Source organism: Salvelinus sp. IW2-2015, linkage group LG11 (genome assembly GCF_002910315.2).
Source record: "Salvelinus sp. IW2-2015 linkage group LG11, ASM291031v2, whole genome shotgun sequence".
In the NCBI taxonomy this organism is placed as follows: Eukaryota; Metazoa; Chordata; class Actinopteri; order Salmoniformes; family Salmonidae; genus Salvelinus; species Salvelinus sp. IW2-2015.
In genome coordinates, this window is record NC_036851.1 from 2,378,144 (window position 1) to 2,400,599 (window position 22,456).

Here is a 22,456-nt window from a genome sequence, read left to right on the forward strand (position 1 = left end):
CATCATCAACATGCATGCGAGTCTTTCCTGGTTGAGGATTGACGAGAGATTAACTGCTACCTTTTTTCCCTTTAACGAGTCTGACGAGGCCGACGCAAACGATATACTGCTTTCTCGGGAACAGGCCCAGATCTCTGTGATTTGCATGAAGAGACCACTGCGTCTCCCGGGTGGCRCAGTGGTCTAGGGCACTGCATCGTAGTGCTAGCTGCGCCACCAGAGTCTCTGGGTTCGCGCCCAGGCTGGGCTGGGTTCGCGCCCAGGCTCTGTCGCAGCCGGCCGCAACCGGGAGATCCGTGGGGCGACGCACAATTGGCATAGCGTCGTCCGGGTTAGGGAGGGTTTGGCCGGTAGGGATATCCTTGTCTCAGTATGTAAAAAAAWAAATAATAATAAAATGTATGCACTCTACTGTAAGTCGCTCTGGATAAGAGCGTCTGCTCTTGGCCGGTAGGGATATCCTTGTCTCAGTATGTAAAAATGTAATAAAAATGTATGCACTCTACTGTAAGTCGCTCTGGATAAGAGCGTCTGCTAAATGACTAAAATGTAAATGTAAGAGGAGGCGGGAAAAAAGGGGCCAGAGGGCCGGCTGCCTTCTGAGAATTCTTAGGCAATCGAATAAACCTCCACTTCCTTCCATTCTGCTAGCAAACGTGCAATCTTTGGACAATAAAATAGATGACCTACGTGGAAGATTAAACTACCAACGGGACATTCAAAACTGTAACAAGAAAACTCTCACCCAGAGGCGGCGCTCCTAGTAGCCGGGGACTTTAATGCAGGGAAACTTAAATCCGTTTCACCAAATTTATATCAGCATGTTAAATGTGCAACTAGAGGAGAGAAAAAAAAACTCTGGACCACCTTTACTCCACACACAGAGACGCATACAAAGCTCTCCCTCGCCCTCCATTTGGCAAATTTGACTATAATTTTATCCTCCCGATTCCTGCTTACAAGCAAAAATTAAAGCAGGAAGCACCAGTGACTAGATCAATAAAAAAATGGTCAGATGAAGCAGATGCTAACCTACAAGACTGTTTTGCTAGCACAGACCGGAATACGTTCCGAGATTCCTCCGATGGCACTGAGGAGTACACCATATCAGTCATTGGCTTCATCAATAAGTGCATCGATAACGTCGTCCCCACAGTGACCGTACGTACATACCCCAACCAGAAGCCATAGATTACAGGCAACATCCGCACTGAGCTAAAGGCTAGAGCTGCCGCTTTCAAGGAGCGGGACTCTAATAAYGGAAGCTTATAAGAAAATCCCGCTATGCCCTCCGACGAACCATCAAACAGGCAAAGCATCAATACAGGACTAAGATCGAATCGTGCTACACCGGCTCTGACACTCGTCGGATGTGGCAGGGCTTGCAAACCATTATGACTACAAAGGGAAGCACAGCCGAGAGCTGCCTAGTGTCATGAGCCTACCAGACTAGCTAAACTACTTCTATGAGCATGCGCAGTAGTACACTCCTGTACTCCCTGTTCACTCATGACTGCATGGCCAGGTACGACTCCAACACCATCATTAAGTTTGCCGATGACACAACGGTGGTAGGCTTGATCACCGACAACGACGATTCAGCCTATAGGGAGGAGGTCAGACACCTGGAAGTGTGGTGTCAGGACAACAACCTCTTCCTCAACGTGATCAAGACAAAGGAGATGATCGTGGACTTCAGGAAAAGGAGTGCCGAGCACGCCCCCATTCTCATCGACGGGGCTGTAGTGGAGCAGGTTCAGAGCTGTCCACATCACCAACAAACTGGTCCAAACACACCAAGACAGTTGTGAAGAGGGCACGAAAACACCTTTTCCCCCTCAGGAGACTGAAAAGATTTAGCATGGGTTCTCAGATCCTCAAAATGTTCTACAGCTGCACCATCGAGAGCATCCTGACTGGTTACATCACTGTCTGGTATGGCAACTCATCGGCCTCCGACCGCAAGGCACTACAGAGGGTAGTGCGAACGGCCCAGTACATCACTGGGGTCAAGCTTCCTGCCATCCAGGACCTCTATACCAGGCGGTGTCAGAAGAAGGCCCTAAAAATTGTCAAAGACTCCAGCCACCCTAGCCATAGACTGTTCTCTCTGCTACCGCACGGCAAGCGGTAGCACTGAGTCTACGTCCAAGAGGCTTCTAAACAGCTTCTACCCCCAAGCTATAAGACTCCTGAACACCTAATCAAATGGCTACCCAGACTATTTGCATTGCCCACTCCCCCCTTTACACCGCTGCTACTCTCTGTTGTTATCATCTATGCATAGAAACTTTAATAACTCTACCTACATGTACTTATTACCTCAACTAATCGGTGCCCCCGCACATTGACTCTGTACTGGTACCCCCTTGTATATAGTCTCGCTATTGTTATTTTACTGCTGCTCTTTAATCACTTGTTACTTTTATTTCTTATTCTTATCCGTATATTTTTTTAACTGCTTTGTTGGTTAGGGGCTTGTAAGTAAGCATTTCACTGTAAGGTCTACACCTGTTGTATTCGGCACATGTGACTAATAACATTTGATTTGATTCTCATCTCATTTTTATGAGAAGTATTACTGTGATTAAAAATTCCAGGTTTTCTGGAATATCAAATAACATTCAGCTCAGACACCCATACATACCCCAAAAGACATGCCACTAGGGGCCTTCACAGTCCCCAAGTCCAAAACGAATTCACGGCAACGCCGAGTATTATACAGAGCCATGATCGCATGGAACTCCCTTCCATATCCAATTACTCAAGCAAACAGCAAAGTCGACTTTAAAACTGGATTAAACATCTCATGGAACGGCGGGGACTGTGAGGGGACACACACAAACACACGCGCAAACATAATTGTTGTTGTTGTATTGTTTTTAGATCATTGTATTTAACATTTTGGTGACTGTCCTTGTCTATCAGTGTATCAGTGTTTTGTTGCTTGTCATGTTTTGTGTTTCTTGTGGACACCAGGATGAGTAACTGCTGCTTCTGCAAAAGCTAATGGGGTTCCAAATAAACAAATAATAGGGTTGCAGTGCAAACCATGCGTGAACGAAAGACAACTACAACCACAACAGAATATAACAATCATACTTCATGGCAATAATTGATAGACTTCTGAAAAAACGAATCCATCAAGGTAGATCGTTAATAATTCGCGGCGTCCTGGCTAATTTGATAAATGTATCCGAAAATTCTCCATGTGAAGGAAGGGAACAGCAGAACAGCAGTAAATTCTGCATCCTGTGTTAACCGTCTGTCTGTCTCCCCTTACCAGGCACACTCCCCTTCCCCAACCCCCATCACCCCTATCCCTGGGGAATCCCCTCCACCCCTCCTCTGCTATCTTTCCATATTAGCCTCTCAAATCCCCCTCTTCCCCTCCTCTCAACACTCCCCTCATGTTCCCTCGCTCTCCCCCCTCCTCTGCTACCCTTCCACAATAGCTTCCAAAATCCCTACCTTCCTCTCCTCTTCCCGTCTCCTCCCCTTCCCTCTCCCACTACTTTTCCCCTCTCCTCCTCCTCTCATCCCCCTTCTCCCGTTCCCTCTCTCTGTCCCCTCTAGAGCACAGAAGTCTTGTTACAGTCGCCTTGCCACAATAGCAGGATTTAGAGTAGAAAGTGTATTACCCAGAATATTACTGTGTGTGTGTGTGTGAGGTGAGGTTCAAGTGTATTCACACACTCCAGGTGTAAAGCTAGCTAGGTGTGAACTGGGGGTGTGTGGTATGTTATTTGAATCTTGAATCTGAAACCAGTACAATGCATATGTGCTACTGATTGAAAAAACTGAGATAAAGGAGATGAGGCTATGTTAGAATACCACGCGTCGGTCTTCTTTGAACTAGATAAACGGAACAATTTAGACTACAGCCTTGTGGTGTTATTGCAGATCCCCAACAGTTCTTTGGAATTGATAGCCAATGGAAGCAGTCCAATATTACTACTACAGTCTGTAGGTAACGCTACAATGTTCCATCTTATCAAAACAGGCCTGCCTGAGCTGCCTTGCCACGAAGGGTCTTTATGATGGTCCAATCTGCTTTTCCTTTCCTGTTATTTTATGGATTCAAAAGGGAAACATTGTGTAGTGTACAGGCAAGGTGCAGAGAGGTGGAAGCGCCAGATGTTTCGAGAATAATAAGAATGAATTAAATGAGTGCAAGAGATGGGGAGAGAGAGAAAGAGCGGGGGAGGGAGAGAGAGAGGTGTAGAAGGAGAGAGACAGAAAGGGAGAGAGAGGGGGAGAGAGAGAAAGAGAGATAGGGATTGAGACAGCATAGGACTACTCCATAGAAGCGTCAAAGGACATTCTTACTTTTAATTTCCCCATCCCTCTGCTCTACCTGGCTGTTCCTCCCCCACCAAGCTTTATCCATCTGCCTAGCAGTGACTGTGTGTGTATGTATGCATGTGTGTACGTGTGTGTGTGTGTGGGCGTGTGTGCATGCCTGCACCGGTCGGTGGTGTGTGTGTGAGACGCAGGCAGGGAGGCAGACCTGTTTATGTCTGCAGCCTGGCTGCTACAATAGCCCTCCTTTCCCCTGGGACCCCTCCACCAAATCTAACTCATACATTATTCAACACCACACACTGACCCTGCACCTCTCATCTCTATTAACACACACAGGCATGCGCACACACAAACACACGTACGTAGACACAGGCGTGCACACACACACACACACACACACACACACACACACACACACACACACACACACACACACACACTATCTGGCAAAGAGGTGCACATGTTTTATTCCATCTCTCTCTCGCTCTCTCTCTCTTTCTCTTTCTCCTTCTCTCTCCAGTCAGAGTGGGTTTGCTTACAATATGCTGGTGTGTTTTAATTTGAGTAATTTTACCACCGACTGGTTGATATAATTATACATAATCACATGTAGGCCTAATCATCCCATTAACATACACTATACAGTTGAAGTCGGAAGTTTAAATACACCTTAGCCAAATACATTTAAACTCAGTTTTTCACAATTCCTGACATTTAATTCTTGTAAAAATTCGGTCCTAGGATCACTACTTTATTTTAAGAATGTGAAATGTCAGAATAATAGTAGAGAGAATGATTAATTTCAGCTTTTATTTCTTTCATCACATTCCCAGTGGGTCAGAAATGTACATACACTCAATTAGTATTTGGTAGCATTGCCTTTAAATTGTTTAACTTGGGTCAAACGTTTCGGGTAGCCTTCCACAAGCTTCCCACAATAAGCTGGGAGAATTTTGGGCCATTCCTCCTGACAGAGCTGGTGTAACTGAGTCAGGTTTGTAGGCCTCCTTGCTCGCACAAGCTATTTCAGTTCTGCCCCCCAAAAATCTATGGGATTGAGGTCAGGGCTTTTTGATGGACACTCCAATACCTTTACTTTGTTGTCCTTAAGCCACTTTGCCACAACTTTCGAAGAATGCTTGGGGTCATTGTCCATTTAGAAGACCCATTTGCAACCAAGCTTTAACTTCCTGACTGATGTCTTGAGATGTTGCTTCAACATATTCACATAATTTTCCTTTCTCATGATGCCATCTATTTTGTGAAGTGCACCAGTCCCTCCTGCAGCATAGCACCCCTACAACATGATGCTGCCACCCCCGTGCTTCACGGTTGGGATGGTGTTCTCGTTTTACTGTGGATATAGATACTTTTGTGCTGTTTCCTCCAGCATCTTCACAAGGTCCTTTGCTGCTGTTCTGGGATTGATTTGCACTTTTTGCACCAAAGTACATTCATCTCTAGGAGACAGAACGCTTCTCCTTCCTGAGCGTTATTTAATTTATTTATTTTTTTTACCAGGAAGGGCTCATTGAGATTTTAAATATCTTTTTCAAGAGCGTCCTGGCCAAGATAGGAAGCACCAAGTCATTACAAAATTAAAGACAAACAACTAGAAAAACTACATAACATAAATAACAAAATCATAAAACAGCAAATTAAAAACATTGACAGGTCAGAGAATCAGTTTCAAGATCATTCATCAGTGATTTAAAAATACCAATCGGGACGTTCTTCCAGTTTAAAAGTATTTTGTAAAGCGTTCCAAGACGATGGCGCAGAGTACATAAAAGCCCTTTTACCAAATTAAGTTCGGACATTTGGAACAGTTAGCAGGATAAGGTCCAGTGAACGAAGAGAGTACCCACCACATTTCTGAGCAATAAAAATGCCCAAATAAAAAGGTAGTAAACCCAAAATGACTTTGTAAATAAAAGTATACCAGTGACTGAGCCTACGAGTGACTAGAGAAGGCCAGCCAACCCTGGTATASAAAGTGCAGTGGTGCGTAAGKGTTTTGCAGTTTAAAATAAATCTCAAAGCGCCATGGTGAAGGGTGTCAATTGATCTCAAACAATGAGCAGAAGCATTCAAATATAAAATAACCCCATAGTCTAGGCATAAATGTAGCTGATACTATCCTCCTTCTGGCTTCAAAAGAAAAACAGGCCTTATTCCTAAAATAAAATCCCAATTTCAGCTTTATTTATTTTTGTCAATTGTTGAATATGCAATTAAAATTCCAAGATATTTATATGAGGTTACAGTCTCAATCTCATTGCCCTGACAGGTAATAATAGGTGAAAGGTTCAGAGGTCTATTTCTTGATTTAGAAAACATCATTAGTTTAGTCAAGTATTGAGGATAAGCTTCAACACAAGGTATGTTGAACTGTATGAAAAGCAGTCTGCAAGTTCTGGAAAGCTTTTGTAAGAGACGAGGCACAACAGTAAATAACAGTATCATCAGCATAAAAATGAAGTTGCACATTTTTTAATAAATTATTTATATAAATAGTGAATAAGAGAGGACCAAGTACAGAGCCTTGGGGCACACCATTACTGACAGACAATTTAACAGACATGAGCCCATTAAATTGAGTTATGATGGCTGCGTGGTCCCATGGTGTTTATACTTGCGTACTATTGTTTGTACAGATGAATGTGGTATCTTCAGGCATTTGGAAATTGCTCCCGAGGATGAACCAGACCCGTCTGAGGTCTTGGCTGATTCCTTTGGATTTTCCCATGATATCAAGCAAAGACGCACTGCGTTTGAAGATTGGCCTTGATATACATCCACAGGTACGCCTCCAATTGACTAAAATGATGTCAATTAGCCTATCAGAAGCTTCTAAAGCCATGACATCATTTTCTGGAATTTTCCAAGCTGTTTGAAGGCACAGACAACTTAGTGTATGTAAACTTCTGACCCACTGGAATTGTGATACAGTGAATTATAAGTGAAATAATCTATCTGGTAACAATTTTTGAAAAAATTACTTGTGTCATGCACAAAGTAGATGTCCTAACCAACTTGCCAAAACTATMGGTTGTTAACAATACATTTGTGTAGTGGTTGAAAAACGAGTTTTAATGACGCCAACCTAAGTGTATGTAAACTTCCGACTTCAACTGTATTTACAAAAGTATGTGGACACCCCTTCAAATAGTGGATTCGGCTATTTCAGCCACACCAGTTGTTGACAGGTGTATAAAATCCAGCATACAGCCATGCAATCTCCATAGACAAACATTGACAGTAGAATGGCCTTACTGAAGAGCTCAGTGACTTTCACCGTCATGGGATGCCTCCTTTCCAACAAGTCAGTTCGTCAAATTTCTGCCCTGCTAGAGCTGCCCTGGTCATATGTAAGTGCTGTTATTGTGAAGTGGAAGCGTCTATGAGCAACAATGGCTTAGCCGCAGAGTGGTACGCCACACAAGCTCACAGAACAGGACCGCCTAAGCATTTCCTGTCCTTGGTTGCAGCACTTACTACAACACTTGCTGCCTCTTGAAGCAACGCCAGCACAAGAACTGTTCATTGGGAGCTTCATAAAATGGGTTTCCATGGCCGAGGAGCTGTACACAAGCCTAAGATCACCATGCGCAATGCCAAGCTTCGCCAGGAGTGATGTAAAGCTCACCGCCATTGGACTCTGGAGCAGTGGAAATGCGTTCTCTGGAGTGATGAATCATGCTTCACCATCTGGCAGTCTGACGAACAAATCTGGGTTTGGCGGATGCCAGGAGAATGCTACCTTCCCCAATGCAAAGTGCCAACTGTAAAGTTTGGTGGAGTAGGAATAATGGTCTGGGGATGTTTTTCATAGTTCGGGCTGGGCCCCTTAGTTCAAGTGAAGGGAAATCTTAACGCTACAGCATACAATGACATTCTAGACGATTCTGTGCTTCTAACTTTGTGGCAACAGTTTGGGGAAGGCCCTTTCCTACATTAGCATGACAATGCCCCTGTGCACAAAGCGAGGTCAATAAAGAAATGGTTTGTCGAGATCGGTGTGGAAGAACATGACTGGCCTGCACAAAGCCCTGACCTCAACCCTATCGAACACCTTTGGGATGAATTGGAATGCCGACTGCGAGCCAGGCCCAATTGTCCAAAATCGGTGCCCGACCTCACTAATGCTCTTGTGGCTGAAAGGAAGCAAGTCCCTGCAGCAATGTTCCAACATCTAGTGGAAAGCCTGCCCAGAAGAGTGGAGGCTGTTATAGCAGCAAAGGGGGGACCAACTCCATTATAATGCCCATGATTTTAGAATGAGATGTTTGACAAGCAGGTGTCCACATACTTTTAATTATGTAGTGTTTCAACGCTTTCATCCATACTTAAATATATTTATTTTTCTGTAAAGGCATACCAAAAAGCTATCATTAAATCTGTTCAAATTGTGATCACACACAATAGTGTGCATTGTTTCCTGGTCAGGTCATGCTGTCAGGAGAAGCTCCTGACTCTAAACACAATCCCTATCTCTCTTCTTACCTTCCAGGTTGTGTTTGTGTTCGGTGGAGTAGGCCTTGCCGATCATGGTCCAGACTGGCTTCAGACACCCAAACAGTCCCTCCAGAAACCCTCCACTTCCTCCCGACAGCAGCCTCACATCCTCAGCCTGGCTCCGCACCGCTCCTCCCTCCGCATCCTGACCCCCTCCCTCCATCCTACCCCCTCCCTCCCCGTTCTCATGGAGCTTCAGCACACTGTTGGCAAAGTGCTCCTGCTGCTCCTCGCTAGGCGTGGGGCTGTGGCCCCCACAGGTATGTTCACCGTTATGACCTCCACCTCCCCCGCCGTCGGGCTCCGGGGCACCCCCGGTGTCTATAGATAGTACGTTCCGTAGGACACACTGGGTGGGGGTCAGATCCATCTCAGGGGTGCAGGCGGGGGACTCGTCCAGCCGGTTCCGGAAGGGAGGGGTGTGTTCTGAGAGGGAGGTGTTGAACTCTGAGAGGGAGGGGGACGGGGCGCGGGTCTCGGTGATACAGGCCATGGGGAGCTGTGGTCATGGRAACCTTAAGAGCCCCGGGACTTGTGTCTGGCTGACTGGTGGTCAGAGCCAGAGAGAAAGGTTGGCCTGTAGGAGGAAAAGGATAGTCATCAATCTAGATAACTACAGTTTTGCCTTCTATCAATAGCAACCTTGGAACGACATATGTATTACACTGTATACTTGTAACGGGGACACTGAAGTCAGAGTCTGCATCAGGATTTTGGGGTTACCATGTCAACCTTTTATCCTGATATGACTAGCCTCCAATGAGGAGTAGACCCTATGATGATAATAATAACAGAGGCTAGTCATATACGGGCTAGTCACCACTAACCAAAGAATWAACATGATGCGTGTCTTCTCATATTTTATATTCTTAGAAGATTATTCAGTCAGTGTTCAAATACAAACAGTTAGATTGTGTAGGCTAACATACTGCGAATCAAATTGGAGGGAATTTCCGTTGTCTAAGTGTTGTGCACAGTCCTGTTTTCTCTCATATCCTCCTACTCCATCTCTGGGAGATCAGTGCAACGTTTGTTAATAGATCAGTGCTATTTAATATGATAGCAGTTCTTCCTGTTAGTAATGACAGAAAAGAGTGAGTGGCTGCTCTACAAAGCTTGTCAGGTCCCCAAGGACAGACATCCCCCACAACATATCCCGGAGAATATGAATAGATTTTCCTCTCTGACTTCTAGGCTATTTKTATTACTAATGATGATAGAGTATAAGGACAATACTGCAATGACATATTCATATAACAACATTCAACTTGGTAAATTAGCTGTTCAACAAAATAATGATAGCCAATATGGATATCAAGGCAAAGTTATGATAACTAGGCCTAGTAATACAACACACCTCTCATCACAAAATGATTTGCACAGATAATTCCAGGAGGATATTGATATTAAGGAACTCTCGAGGTTCTGTTCACCTGAGKTAGAATACCTCACGATAAGCTGTGGACCATACTATTTACCAAGAGTTTTCATTAAATAMATTTGTAGCTGTCTATTTACCACCACAAACCGATGCTGGCACTAAGACCGCACTCAACGAGCTGTATAGAGCCTTAAACAAACAAGGAAATGCTTAAGTGTTGTCCATTAGTTTACTCGAATTAGGGGAGGGGTGGTAGGGCAAGAGGAAAATATATTTAAAAAAGATAAACATAGTGCATTCGGGAAAGTTTTCAGACCCCTTGACTTTTTCCACATTTTGTTATGTAACAGCATTGTTCTAAAATGTATTCAATGAAACATTTTCCTCATTGCTCTACACACAATACCCCATAATGACTAAGTGAAAACAGCATTGAAGGTCCCCAAGAACACACTGGCCCCCATCATTCTTAAATGGAAGAAGTGGAACAATGGAACACTGGCACTCTTCCTAGAGCTGGCCGCCTGGCAAAACTGAGCAATCAAGGGAGAAGGGCCTTAGTCAGAGAGGTGACCAAGAACCCGATGGTCACTCTGACAGAGCTCCAGAGATCATCTCTGGAGATGGGAGAACCCTCCAGAAGGAAAACCATCCCTCCAGCACCCCACTAATCAGGACCTAATGGTAGAGTGGCCAGTCGGATGACACTCCTCAGTAAAAGGCACATGACAGCCCGCTTGGAGTTTGCCAAAAGGCACCTTAAAGACTCTCAGACCATGAGAAACAAGATTCTCTGGTCTAATGAAACCAAGATTGTACTCTTTGGCCTGAATGCAAATAATATGGACTTGGTCTTTTGCCAAATAGGGCTATCTTCTGTATACCACCCCTACCTTGTCATAACACAACTGATTGACTCAAACGCATTAAGAAGGAAAGAAATTCCACAAATTAACTTTTAACAAGTGTGCAAAGATGTCATCAAGGCAAAGGGTGGCTACTTTGAAGAATCTCAAATATAAAATATATTTTGATTTGTTTAAAACTTTTTKGGTTACTACATGATTCCATATGTGTTATTTCATAGTTTTGATGTCTTCACTATTATTCTACAATGTAGAAAACAGTAAAAATAAAGAAAAACCCTGGAATGAGTCGGTGTGTCCAAACTTTTGACTGGTACTRTATATAACGTCTGCTYCTAACTCACACTCTCAAGCACATAGATCCCCTGAACGCAGCTCACTTTCCAGCCCACTTTCCAGCTCACACTCTCAAACACATAGATCCCCTGAATGCAGCTCACTCTCCAGATCCCAATCACCTGAATTCTGATCACCTGTTCACACACCTGTATGTCATTTACACACACTATTTAGTTCAGTTCTTTGCACCCCGTCATTGTGAGATATTGTTTGTTTTGATACACATTCTATTCGGAGCGCTGTTTATTTCCGTAATAGTCCTCCCTTGTTTTGTAGTTTTTGGCCATCCTCACGAATGACGTTTGTTTTTGCCTATTCCCTGCCTGTGCTTTTGCCTATCAGATTTCCTGTCATCAACCTCTTGCCTGATCTCCCGGACAACATTATTAGCCTTTTTCCCTGCCTGTACTGTTACCTTTTTGGAGCCCCTGTGTATGACCTTCTGCCTGSACCAAGTTMCCTGCCTCCTCCTRTGGTCCTTTACTAATAAACACCTGCTGCGCCCTGCGCTTACAACCAGCACTCTGTTTCCCATCGTACTCATTACAGAAAACCTCAACAAAAACTACAGATGGATTCAGCGGATCTGCAGCTACGTCTAACCCYGWCAGGAGGAACGAATCGATGAACTCTGCGACCTCCTTCGCCAGTCCATTCCTGCTTCACTGATATCAGGTGCCACAGCCTCCTCTCGTTCATCTCCCTCCATATCCATGCCTAATAAATACGACGGCTCCCTAGTTAAATGTCAAGGATTTCTCATGCAATGTAACCTGTACATAGACCATCACCYCGCTGACTTCACCTCTGACAAAGACAGGGTGGACTTCGTCATCTCCCTACTCACAGGCAAAACCCCGGATTGGGGCATGGCCCTGTGGGCCGCTCAAAGTTCTGATCTKTCCTCTGAGTCCCGTTTCCACGGCCTCTTCAAGGAGGAATGAGGTATTTTCGTGGCTGTTTATTTACCACCACAGACAGATGCTGGCACTAAGAMCGCACTCTGTCAGCTGTATAAGGAAATAAGCAAACAGGAAACCACTCACCCAGAGGCGGCGCACCTAGTGGCCGGAGACTTTAATGCAGGGAAACTTAAAACAGCTCTACCAAATTCTATCAACATGTAAATGTGCAACCAGAGGGAAAAAAATTCTAGATCACCTTACCTCAACACACACAGAGACGCGTACAAAGCTCTCCCTCGCCCTCCATTTGGTAAATCCGACCACAACTCTATCCTCCTGATTCCTGCTTACAAGCAAATATTAAAGCAGGAAGCACCAGTGACTCAGTCTATAAAAAAGTGGTCAGATGAAGCAGATGCTAAACTACAGGACTGTTTTGCTATCACAGACTGGAACATGTTCCGGGATTCTTCCGATGGCATTGAGGAGTACACCACATCAGTCACTGGCTTTATCAATAAGTGCATCGAGGACGTCGTCCCCACAGTGACTGTACGTACATACCCCAACCAGAAGCCATGGATTACAGGCAACATTCACATGAGCGTAAAGGGTAGACTGCCGCTTTCAAGGTGCGGGACCTAACCCGGAAGCTTACAGAAATCCTGCTATGCCCTGCGATAACCATCAAACAGGCAAAGCGTCAATACAGGCTAAGATTGAATCATACTACACCGGCTCCGACGCTCGTCTTATCTTGCAGGGCTTGCAAACTATTACAGACTACAAAGGGAAGCACAGCTGCGAGCTGCCCAGTGACACGAGCGTACCAGACGAGCTAAATCACTTCTATGCTCGCTTCGAGGCAAGCAACACTGAGGCATGCATGAGAGCATCAGCTGTTCCGGACGACTGTGTGATCACGCTCTCCGTAGCTGACGTGAGTAAGACCTTTAAACAGGTCAACATACACAAGGCTGCGGGCGAGACGGATTACCAGGACGTGTGCTCCGGGCATGTGCTGACCAACTGGCAGGTGTCTTCACTGACATTTTCAACATGTCCCTGATTGAGTCTGTGATACCAACATGTTTCAAGCAGACCACCATAGTCCCTGTGCCCAAGAACTTAAAGGCAACCGCCTAAATGACTACAGACCCGTAGCACTCACGTCCGTAGCCATGAAGTGCTTCGAAAGGTTGGTAATGGCTCACATCAACACCTTATCCCAAAAACCTAGACCCACTCCAATTTGCATACCGCCCAAACAGATCCACAGATAATGCAATCTCTATAGCACTCCACACTGCCCTTTCCCACCTGGACAAAAGGAACACTTATGTGAGAATGCTATTTCATTGACTACAGCTCAGCGTTCAACACCATAGTACCCTCAAAGCTCATCACTAAGCTAAGAAACCTGGGACTAAACACCTCCCTCTGCAACTGGATCCTGGACTTCTTGACGGGCGCCCCCAAGTAGTGAGGGTAGGTAGAACACATCTGCCACGCAGATCCTCAACACTGGAGCTCCACAGGGGTGCGTGCTCAGTCCCATCCTGTACTCCCTGTACACCCACGACTGCATGGCCAGGCACGACTCCAACACCACATTAAGTTTGCAGACGACACAACAGTGGTAGGCCTGATCACAGACAACGACGAGACAGCCTATAGGGAGGAGGTCAGAGACCTGGCCGTGTGGTGCCAGAATAACAACCTATCCCTCAACATAACCAAGACTAAGAGATGATTGTGGACTACAGGAAAAGTGGGAAATTATGGATTTCTGTTGTTTTGAATTTGCGCCCTGCAGTTTCACTGGCTGTTGACGAGGTGGAACGCTACCGTCCCACATACCCTAGAGGAGCTAACTTCTTACGGCTGAAATGGCTGAGATCCGTTAACGGGATTGACTTGACAACAGCCAGTGAAAGTGCAAGCCCAAATTCAAAACAACAGAAATCCCATAATTTAAATTCCTCAAACATACAAGTAATTTACACCATTTTAAAGCTACACTTGTATTTTTTCTCAGGTTTTTGCCTGCTATATGAGTTCTGTATACTCACAGACATCAGTCAAACAGTTTTTAGAAACTTCAGTGTGTTTCTATTCAAATATATAATAATATGCATATCTTAGCTTCTGGGCCTGAGTAGCAGGCAGTTTACTCTGGGCACCTTATTCATCCAAGCTACTCAATACTGCCCCTAGCCATAAGACGTTTTAATGGTGTCGTCTTCGCCTAAAGAACCCCTCATCCTCGGTCACCCCTGGCTAAGCCTTCACGACCCTGCCATCTCTTGGCAACAAGGGGAACTGCTGTCATGGGCTCCCACCTGTTTTAAGAACTGCTTCAATCTACCCTGTCGAGCCACCTCTATGGAAAAATCGGAGTCCGCCATTCCAACCCACATCCCACCTGTATATGCCCAGTTCCAGAGCATCTTCAGCAAGAAAAAGGCATCCATTCTGCCCCCTCATTGCCCCGAGGACTGTGCGATCGACCTCCTTCCTGGGGTATCGCCCCTAAGGGTTGGATYTACCCCTTGTCCATCCCAGAGAATGAGGCTATGGACACCTATACAGAAGAGGCCCTCGACATGGGATTCATCCGTCCATCCACACCTCCGGCTGSATCTAGTTTCTTCTTTGTGGAAAAAAAAGGATGGTAGTCTCTGTCCCTGCATAGATTACCGACCCCTCATTGACCTTAATATCAAGAATCGCATCCCTCTTCCTCTGATYCCGGCCGCACTAGAACAAGTTGGACAGGCTACCATCTACTCTAAACTGGACCTACGTAGTGCATACAACCTGGTCCGTATCCAAAGTGGGGATGAGTGGAAGACGGCATTCATCACCGCTAGTGGCCACTACGAATACCTGGTTATGCCCTACGGTCTCACCAATGCTCCCGCAGTCTTCCAGTCCTTCATGAATTAAGTTTTCCAGGACATGATCAACCAGTTCTTCATCGTGTACATTGACGATATCTTGCTCCACTCTCACTCCATTGCAGAGCACGTACAGCACATGCAATACGTCCTCCAATGGCTACAGGACCACCATCTTTATGTCAAGGCTGAGAAGAGCGCCTTTCACATTACTACGGTAACCTTCCTAGATTTCGTGTTGACACCAGGAGGGGTCAACATGGACGAAGGCAAAGTCACGGCCGTGCTTAACTGGCCCAAACCTAACACCGTAAAGGAACTACAATGTTTCCTAGGATTTTCCAACTAAACTCAGCAAAAAAAGAAACGTCCCTTTATCAGGACCCTGTCTTTCAAAGATAATTCGCAAAATTCCAAATAACTTCACAGATCTTCATTGWAAAGACTTTAAACACTGTTTCCCATGCTTGTTCAATGAACCATGAACAATGAATGAACATGCACCTGTGGAATGGTCGTTAAGATACTAACAGCTTACATGCGGTAGGCAATTAAGGTCACAGTTATGAAAACTTAGGACACTTTCAGAGTTTACTGACTCTGAAAAACACAAAGAAAGATGCCCAGKGTCCCTGCTCATCTGCTTGAATGTGCCTTAGGCATGCTGCAAGGAGGCATGAGGACCACAGACGTGACCAGGGCAATAAATTGCAATGTCCATACTGTGAGATGCCTAAGACAGCGCTACAGGGAGACAGGATGGACAGCTGATCATCCTCGCAGTGGCAGACCATGTGTGGCAACACCTGCACAGGATCTGTACATACGAACATCACACCTGCGGGACAGGTACAGGATGGCAACAACAACTGCCTGAGTTACACCAGGAACGCACAATCCCTCCATCAGTGCTCAGACTGTCCACAATAGGCTGAGAGAGGCTGGACTGAGGGCTTGTAGGCCTGTTGTAAGGCAGGTGCTCAYCAGACATCACCGGCAACCACGTCGCCTATGGGCACAAACCCACCGTCGCTGGACCAGAYAAGACTGKCAAAAAGTGCTCTTCACTGACGAGTTGCGGTTTTGTCTCACCAGGGGTGATGGTCGGATTTGTGTTTATCGTCGAAGGAATGAGCGAAGGAATGAGMGTTACACYGAGGCCTGTACTCTGGAGCGGGATCGATTTGGAGGTGGAGGGTCCGTCATGKTCTGGGGCGGTGTGTCACAGCATCATCTGACTGAGCTTGTTGTCATTGCAGGCAATCTCAACGCTGTGCATTTACAGGGAAGACATCCTCCTCCCTCATGTGGTACCCCTCCTGCAGGCTCATCCTGACATGACCTGCTCAGCATGACAATGCCACCAGCCATATTGCTCGTTCTGCGCGTGATTTCCTGCAAGACAGAAATGTCAGCGTTCTGCCATGGCCAGTGAAGAACCCGGATCTCAATCGCATTGAGCACGTCTGTTACGTGTTGGATTGGAGGGTGAGGGCTAGGGCCATTCCCCCCAGGAACTTGCAAGTGCCTTAGTGGAAGAGTGGGGTAACACCTCACAGCAATAACTGACACATCTGGTGCAGTCCATGAGGAGGAGATGCACTGCAGTACTTAATGCAGCTGGTGGCCTCACCTGACTGTTACTTTTGATTATGACCCCCCCCCCCCCTTTGTTCAGGGACACATTATTCCAGTGAGGTATGGCACCACACTAACAAATTAGTTGGGGTCTGACGGAGGCCAGAACGTAGGTCTTGCCTGCAAGGGTGTCGGGAGGTGCTGGGTCGGGAGGTGCTGGGTCGGACACCCCTGCAGGCAAGACCTACGTTCTGGACGGCTGATTGGATTTTCCACTGTATGGGTCCCATGACACAAGATGGAGGCAGGGTGGCCTCAGGAGCTGGGTTAGAGGAAGGGGAATCAAATAGACGGGATAGGGATTATCCTATTTGATTCCCCTTCCTCTAACCCAGCTCCTGAGCCCATCCTGCCTCCAGAACGTAGGTCTTGCCTGCATGGGTGTCCGACCCAGCACCTCCCGACCCAGCACCTCCCGACAAGACCTACGTTCTGGCCTCCGTCAGACCCCAACTAATGCAGTGGTGCCATACCTCACTGAGTTCTGGCCATCCCGGGATAACCCAGACCACAGAGCTACTGAGACGCAAGCTCTGGTGGTCATCCCTAACAGCAGACGTACAAGATTACGTTCTTTCCTGTCCCTTCTGTGCATGGGCAAGGAGCCCTGGCCAACTACCTACCGGTAAACTCAAGCATTTACCTACACCACACAGACCATGGTCCCACATTGCCATGGATTTCCTCACTGATCTGCCAGACTCTTCGGGCTTCACTACTATTTTAGTTGTAGTGGACCGGTTCTCCAATATGTGCTGACTCATCCCCCTTCCGCATCTACCTAATACCATGGAAATGGCCGAGAGCATGTTCCAACAGGTGTTCCGTCTGTATGGGATCCCGGAAGACATTGTTTCTAATCGGAGACCCCAGTTCGTCTCCAGGGTGTGGCGAGCCTTCTGCGACCAACTGTGGGTCAGCCTATCCTCCGGATACCATCCCAAACCAACGGGCAGACGGAATGCCTGAATCAGGAAATAGGGAAGAACCTTTGCCAACACTGCACCCACCAACCACACGAGTGGAGTTGCTATCTAGCCTGGGCCGAATACGCACAGAACACCCTGGTGCATTTCTCACTCCTTTTCAGTGTGGGGATACCAACCCCCCATGTTCAAATGGGAGACAGAGCCCGGAACTGTGCCTGCCGTCGACTAGCGGTTTCGAGCAGGTTTGGGAGACCACACGTCGGCACCTACATCAAGCTTCCCTCTCCCAGAAACGGTTCGCTGACCGGCGTCGCCGACCTACTCCACTCTTCCACCCTGGGCAGCGTGTGTGGCTCTCTACCTGGGACATCCGGCTTTGTGACCCCTGAAAAACGTTCAGTCCCTGGTTCATTGGTCCCTTGAAAATAACACACTGCATCAATCCTGTAACCTACCATCTCCAGTTGCCCTGCCATTACCGGATCTCCTCATTCTTCCATGTGTCCCTTCTCAAGCCTGTGAGGTACAGCCCTCTCCATACTCCAGTTGCACACCTTGGTGCACCCCCTCCGTTTGACGTCGTCGGTGCACCCGCTTTTTCCATCCAAGCCCTTCTTGACTCCAAGCCCCTGGGTGGTCGCATCCACTACCTGGTGGATTGGGAGGGATACGGACCCGAAGAACGGTCCCAGGTCATCCTCGACCCAGCCATGATCCTGGCTTTCCAACGTAACCGTCCTGACCGCCCAGCTCTACGTCCCCGTGGGAGGCCCCCTGCTCAACTTCCTAGGCCGCCAAGAGCCACCCGTGGAGGGGGGGTACTGTAACATCTGCTTCCAACGCACACTCAAACACATAGATCCCTGAACGCAGCTCACTCTCCAGATCCCAATCACCTGAATTCTGATCACCTGTATGTCATTTACACACACTATTTAGTTCAGTTCTTTGCACCCAATCGTGAGGTATTGTTTGTTTTGATACACATTCTATTCAGAGCTCTGTTTATTTCCATATTAGTCCTCCCGTGTATTGTAGTTTTTGGCCATCCTCACTAATGACGTTTTTTTTTGCCTATCAGATTTCCTGTCATCAACCATAGTCTCCCGGACTACGTTATTAGTCTTTTCCCTGCCTGTACTGTTATCTTTTTGGAGTCCCTGTGTGTGACCTTCTGCCTGCGCCTGGACCCAGCTACCTGCCTCCTCCTGTGGTCTTTTACTAAAGAACACCGGCTGCGCCCTGCCCTTGAAACCAGCACTCTGTCTCCCATCGTACTCATTACATAACCAGGCTATCATTGCTCATTGTGTATTTTTTTTTTTTTTAATCGTATTATTATTTGTTTTTTTGGGGTGGTTCTGCATTGTTGGGAAGGGCCAGTAAATACACATTTTACTCAGTCTACACCTTTTGTTTACGAAGCATGTAACAAATCAAATTTGATTTGAGAATCACATGACTAAAGGACAGAATTATGATTTGGATGAATCTTGTAAATGAAGCTCCTTTTCACTGGCATTTTACCTACCCTCCTCTGTTCTGAGAGAGCCTTGGGGTCTGAAGGTCGGTGTCTCAAATAATAGGCCTACTCACTCACTCATTTCTGTAGGCCTGGAGCGCTCCATTACCTGGACACAACTCACTGGGGGAAAAAATAGTTGAATCAACGTTGTTTCCAAGTCATTTCAACAACAAAAATGAAATGACATGATGTGGAAAACTGATTGGATTTTGAAAAGTAATCATGGTTAAGGGAATTTCGTATTTTTTCCCCCCACCCAACTGTAAACCTAAATCCAATGAAATTGTGAAATGTTTTGTTGATTTCACGTTGAATTCATGTTGAMAACTCAACCAAATGTAAGTCAAAACAAAACTAGACGTTGGGGAAGCTGCTTCATACCTAACTGGAAACACCTTTKTCCAAGTTAACTTCAGGACCATGGATAGCGCACGTTGTTGCAAAAATTATTTACCAGTTGACTATCTAAAGTTACAYGCAGTGCTTCCCATTCTCTTGGTATATTCCCATGTTTGTAAGACTAACTGATAATTCTACCCGGCATGCAAAACCAAAAAGGTCAGAGGCAGGAACACAAAAATAAAATATTTCAGGCACAAACATGTCCAGCATATTATGTATAGGTCTAACCATGTTCCTGTTTTTATGTGTTCTGTTYACAACAGAAGACACACAACAGAAGAGACACACCGCAACAGTCTCAGMCAGACATTCAAATGAACAATTTTGGACGCTTCAAATTCAGATTTGCTGAATTGGAGGGAGAAACCTGTTCATTGTCTGTAAACTGTCAAATCTCAGAGTAATCACTGAATCATTTCATGCCACTGATTTTTCTCTCAAAGACCCTGTTCCCCTCCGTAACAGCAACTGCTAGTAGACAAGCGGAGAAAGTCCCCATGCAGTATAGGCTGGGCGGTGCATTGTATCGACCTTCTTAATGGCACCGGTGCATAGCCTACAGCCTCCTATATGGCACCAATTCACTTCACATCTACGGGACCCATGCGCTAAGTGCATCACCATAGAATAGCCTATATGTCTATCTATATAAATTAGGCTACAACTGATTTATTTACATGGAATTGTGATTTACACGAACTTGGTTCAAATGACATACCATGTCTTGTGCTTAAATAGTGCGTAATTTGCTATCTGTACACTACATCAATTGAGCATAGCCTGACAGATTTACAAATATCATCTCATGCATTTGTTTATCATAACGAAGGCCTACCTTTAGCAAATGCAGCAAGCTCAAGTCTCAAACTCCATTGTTGTTAATTGTGTCGTTCATATAGGCTGTTTTTTATTGATTTTGTTTCAGACTCAGTCGTCTAAAACAATGCAATCATTCTGCTTTCCTCGTTTTGTTTATATAATCAGTATCACCGCGCKCGACTCGCATCCACTATTACTGCACAGACTATTCTAGAATGTGCTCTCGAGCGATGGAAGCGGTCAACCCGATCCATATAGACTTAAAGCTAAAATCTCTATACCGGTCCCGCCGGTGATGCGATCATAGACCTGATTTCCCTTTCTTCTCGCCTGTAAGGTGAAGAGATGTTATGTTTGGAGGAGCTGCATGTCCTCCTCTTCAAGCCCCCGTAGGTTTTATATTACGGGAGTGTCTCTGTCACCTGCAAGAGAGAGAGAGGAGAGGGGCATGTGTCACTGCTCGTGTACACTAGCGGCCGGTGCACATTACTGGATGCACCGCGCRGTGAAACACCGCTTCCCATTCATTTTCAATGGAAGGAAAGTGGTGAGAAGCGGAGTGGGCAGGGGACCATTGGGCGGCGCGAACGTGGCGTGGGAGGTGGTGAAAAAGTTCAGCATTTCCCAACTTTATGCAAATCACCAGATCTTTTTATTGAATATCTACGTAGGCGTACAGAGGCCATTTATCAGCAACCAACACTCCTATATTCCAATGGCACGTTGTGTTAGCTCATCCAAGTTTATAGTTTTAAAAGACTAATTGATCATTAGAAAACCCTTTTGCAGCCTCATTCCTTCGATGATAAACACAAATCCGACCATCACCCTTGGTGAGACAAAACCGCGACTTGTCAGTGAAGAGCACTTTTTGCCAGTCCTGTCTGGTCTATCGACGGTGGGTTTGTGCCCATATGCGACGTTGTTGCCGGTGATGTCTGGTGAGCACCTGCCTACAACAGGCCTACAAGCCCTCAGTCCAGCCTCTCTCAGCCTATTGAGGACAGTCTGAGCACTGATGGTGCGTTCCTGGTGTAACTCGGGCAGCTCTACCTGTCCCGCAGGTGTGATCTTCGGATGTACCGATCCTGTGCAGGTGTTGTTACACGTGGTCTGCCACTGTGAGGACGATCAGCTGTCCGTCCTGTCTCCCTGTAGCGCTGTCTTAGGCATCTCACAGTACGGACATTGCAATTTATTGCCCTGGCCACATCTGCAGTCCTCATGCCTCCTTGCAGCATGCCTAAGGCACGTTCACGCAGATGAGCAGGCACTCTGGGCATCTTTATTTTGGTGTTTTTCAGAGTCAGTAGAAAGGCCTCTTTTTAGTGTCCTAAGTTTTCATAACTGTGACCTTCATTGCCTACCGTCTGTAAGATGTACGTGTCTTAACGACCTTTCCACAGGTGCATGATCATAGGAAACAGTGTTTAAACCCTTTACAATGAAGATCTGTGAAGTTATTTCGATTTTTGCGAATTATCTTTTTGAATTCAATCTAGCAAATGGTTTGTGTTGATAATCGTTGCATGAAAGCAATAACTATAGTGGAACACACCCATAGTAACTTGCTGACAGTGTTTGTTTTTTTGAAAAGATTAACATTGTAGATCATTTCTCCCTTTACACCTCAGACAATGTGATGGGCAATATCAGGTACCTTCAGACTGGTGAGCAGCTGGCCCCTGTGACGAAGAGGACTGAGGACCTGTTCAGATCAAAGTTAAGCATAGTTATTTGTCCTATACATCTGAGTTCACAGCCAAACTATTTCAGCATTCCTTTAAAAAACACATTATTACATTATTAGTTCTGAAGCATAATGTTATGTGATATACATTTAGTACATAAGAGGCACTTACCCCCAGCAGAGAGTGACAAAGAGGGTCTAGAAGATACTGTTGCAAATTAAATGCAGGTTGTGAAAAT

General features: G+C 45.9%; 1 protein-coding gene across 3 annotated transcripts in view; it reads right to left on the minus strand.

The window, feature by feature from the left end:
* The window catches only part of LOC111969658 (mitogen-activated protein kinase kinase kinase 12-like), an 80,162-nt gene extending 59,172 nt beyond the window's left edge, over window positions 1-20,990 (minus strand). For 2 of the 3 annotated variants that reach the window (XM_023995817.2, XM_023995814.2), the window contains exons 1-2: window positions 20,544-20,990; window positions 8,812-9,400 (exon numbers count right to left, since the gene is read on the minus strand). In XM_023995817.2, coding sequence (XP_023851585.1) covers window positions 8,812-9,316 — 505 coding nt within the window. In that variant the 5' untranslated portion in view covers window positions 9,317-9,400; window positions 20,544-20,990. Of the gene's footprint in view, window positions 1-8,811; window positions 9,401-19,312; window positions 19,427-20,543 lie in introns of all 3 variants that reach the window. The other variant, XM_023995816.2, reaches the window with a different exon arrangement.
* Between the last annotated feature and the right edge of the window lie 1,466 nt (window positions 20,991-22,456).